This window comes from Seriola lalandi, unplaced genomic scaffold (assembly GCF_002814215.2).
Source record: "Seriola lalandi dorsalis isolate HSWRI2012SDOR001 ecotype SW California unplaced genomic scaffold, Sedor1 jcf7180001976646, whole genome shotgun sequence".
Classification (NCBI taxonomy): domain Eukaryota; kingdom Metazoa; phylum Chordata; class Actinopteri; order Carangiformes; family Carangidae; genus Seriola; species Seriola lalandi.
The window spans coordinates 1-1616 of record NW_019447312.1 but is presented as its reverse complement, the minus strand read 5'-3'; the positions used below and the strand labels follow the sequence as shown (position 1 = coordinate 1616).

General features: G+C 41.7%; 1 protein-coding gene across 1 annotated transcript; it reads left to right on the top strand.

Annotated features, from left to right (window-relative positions):
• Positions 1 to 1275: 1275 nt before the first annotated feature.
• Positions 1276 to 1588, top strand: LOC147820222 (immunoglobulin superfamily containing leucine-rich repeat protein-like; the record flags this gene model as incomplete). The annotated part of the gene is made up of 1 exon (XM_087174281.1): positions 1276 to 1588. A coding segment is annotated over exon 1 (313 nt), but the record flags the coding sequence as incomplete, so codon positions are not given.
• Between the last annotated feature and the right edge of the window lie 28 nt (positions 1589 to 1616).

The window sequence follows — 1616 nt, the reverse complement described above, 5'->3', positions numbered from 1 at the left end:
GTATCTTAGAGGGAAGATAGATATAGAAGACTGGTAGAGGACAATCTAAGAGCGTGCGATGGAGCATAAAATGAAAGACAGTTTGTCATCAAGCCCCAGGTCACTTGGAGCTTTATATAAGTAGGAGAACTTTAGTATCAATTCAGAAACAAATTGGAGGTCAGTGCAGACTAACTAGAACTGACCTAATGTAAATTGTGTTTCAAATAAGTTTAGGGTGTTGAACCTTGAGAAAGCAACACATTACCTGTCAGGAAGAGAAGGTCAGTGAGTTCTCCGCCAGGCTGGAAAACACAGACTACTCAGATCAAGTCTCTGTCAAAACAGGCAGATTATCTTATCACCGAGATCCAGAAGAAGCTGAGTGAGAAGTTACAGCAAGAAAAATACATCCATCAGCAGTAACTCAAGGCTGAGAATCAGTCTTATGCTGAGTGGGTGAAAGAGGATCAGGAGTTGATCCAGGGGCTGAGGAGTGAGCAGGATGCCCTCCATCAGGAATTGGAGGGCCTGAAAGCAAAACTGCAGGAACTGCCCTCGAACAACCTCGAGAGCTGAAGGAGCAGAAGGAGTCCCTAACACATTTACTGATGCCAGAGCCTGAAGTCTCTGAGGAGAAGCTCCCTAGAGAGAGAAAAAAAGAGGCATCGGTCTGGAAAAGAATCTGCCACTTCCTCATTTTGACTCTTCATGTTCCTTCCCATGGCAGTGTGGGTTTCCTCCGATGCCAAATCCCATATGTTCAGGTGAATTGGACACTCTAAATCGCCCCTAATCAATCAGTTTAAAAAAAGACATTAAACATTTTTCAAAATAAAAGTCCGGCCTGTGTATTAGCCTGTGTATTTTGCAGTAAGTTGTTAGTTGGTATCACACACAACACTGAATGATTTACATAAAATTTATACCAACAATCCATCACCATCAATTATAAATGCTCTGCACCATCAGCTTGACTCATAAATAGTGTTAACAGTCAACAGTTACAAATACGGTATGTTTTATTAAGCACTTATGGAGTTAATATTTCAAAACACTGAAAAAGGTTTTAGGTTAAAATTTCAAGAAATATACGTCCTACATATCTGACTTTTATTTAACAAATGCTACATGGATACTTACAAGTTACATTTTACAGTGCTTTCTTCGCTAACAGTGTAAACATGTTACAGCAAACATTCACAATTAAAATAAAAACTGCTGTAAGAGCAGGTAAATAGAGTTTCATTTACTGATTGATAGATGGACTGTGACACTGTTTTACAGGAGCAGAAAATGGCAGCCGCAGACACCCTCTGCTTCACTTTGTGGATTGCCACGGTCTTCACCACCGGACTCGGCTGCCCTGAGCTCTGCACCTGCTCAGATAAATATGGCCGCCACTTTGCTGAATGCTCCTACAAAGACATAGCTGAAGTCCCAGATGGTTTTCCTTCTAATGTTACAACTGTGAGTCTCTCCGCTAACAAGATCAGTTTGATACCATTGGGGAGTTTTGACAATGTCACCCAGGTGACATCGCTGTGGATGGCCCACAATGAGATCGTCTCCATTGAACAAGGGGCCCTCACGCCTTTGGTTCATCTGCGTAACTTTGACATCAGCCACAATAAAAT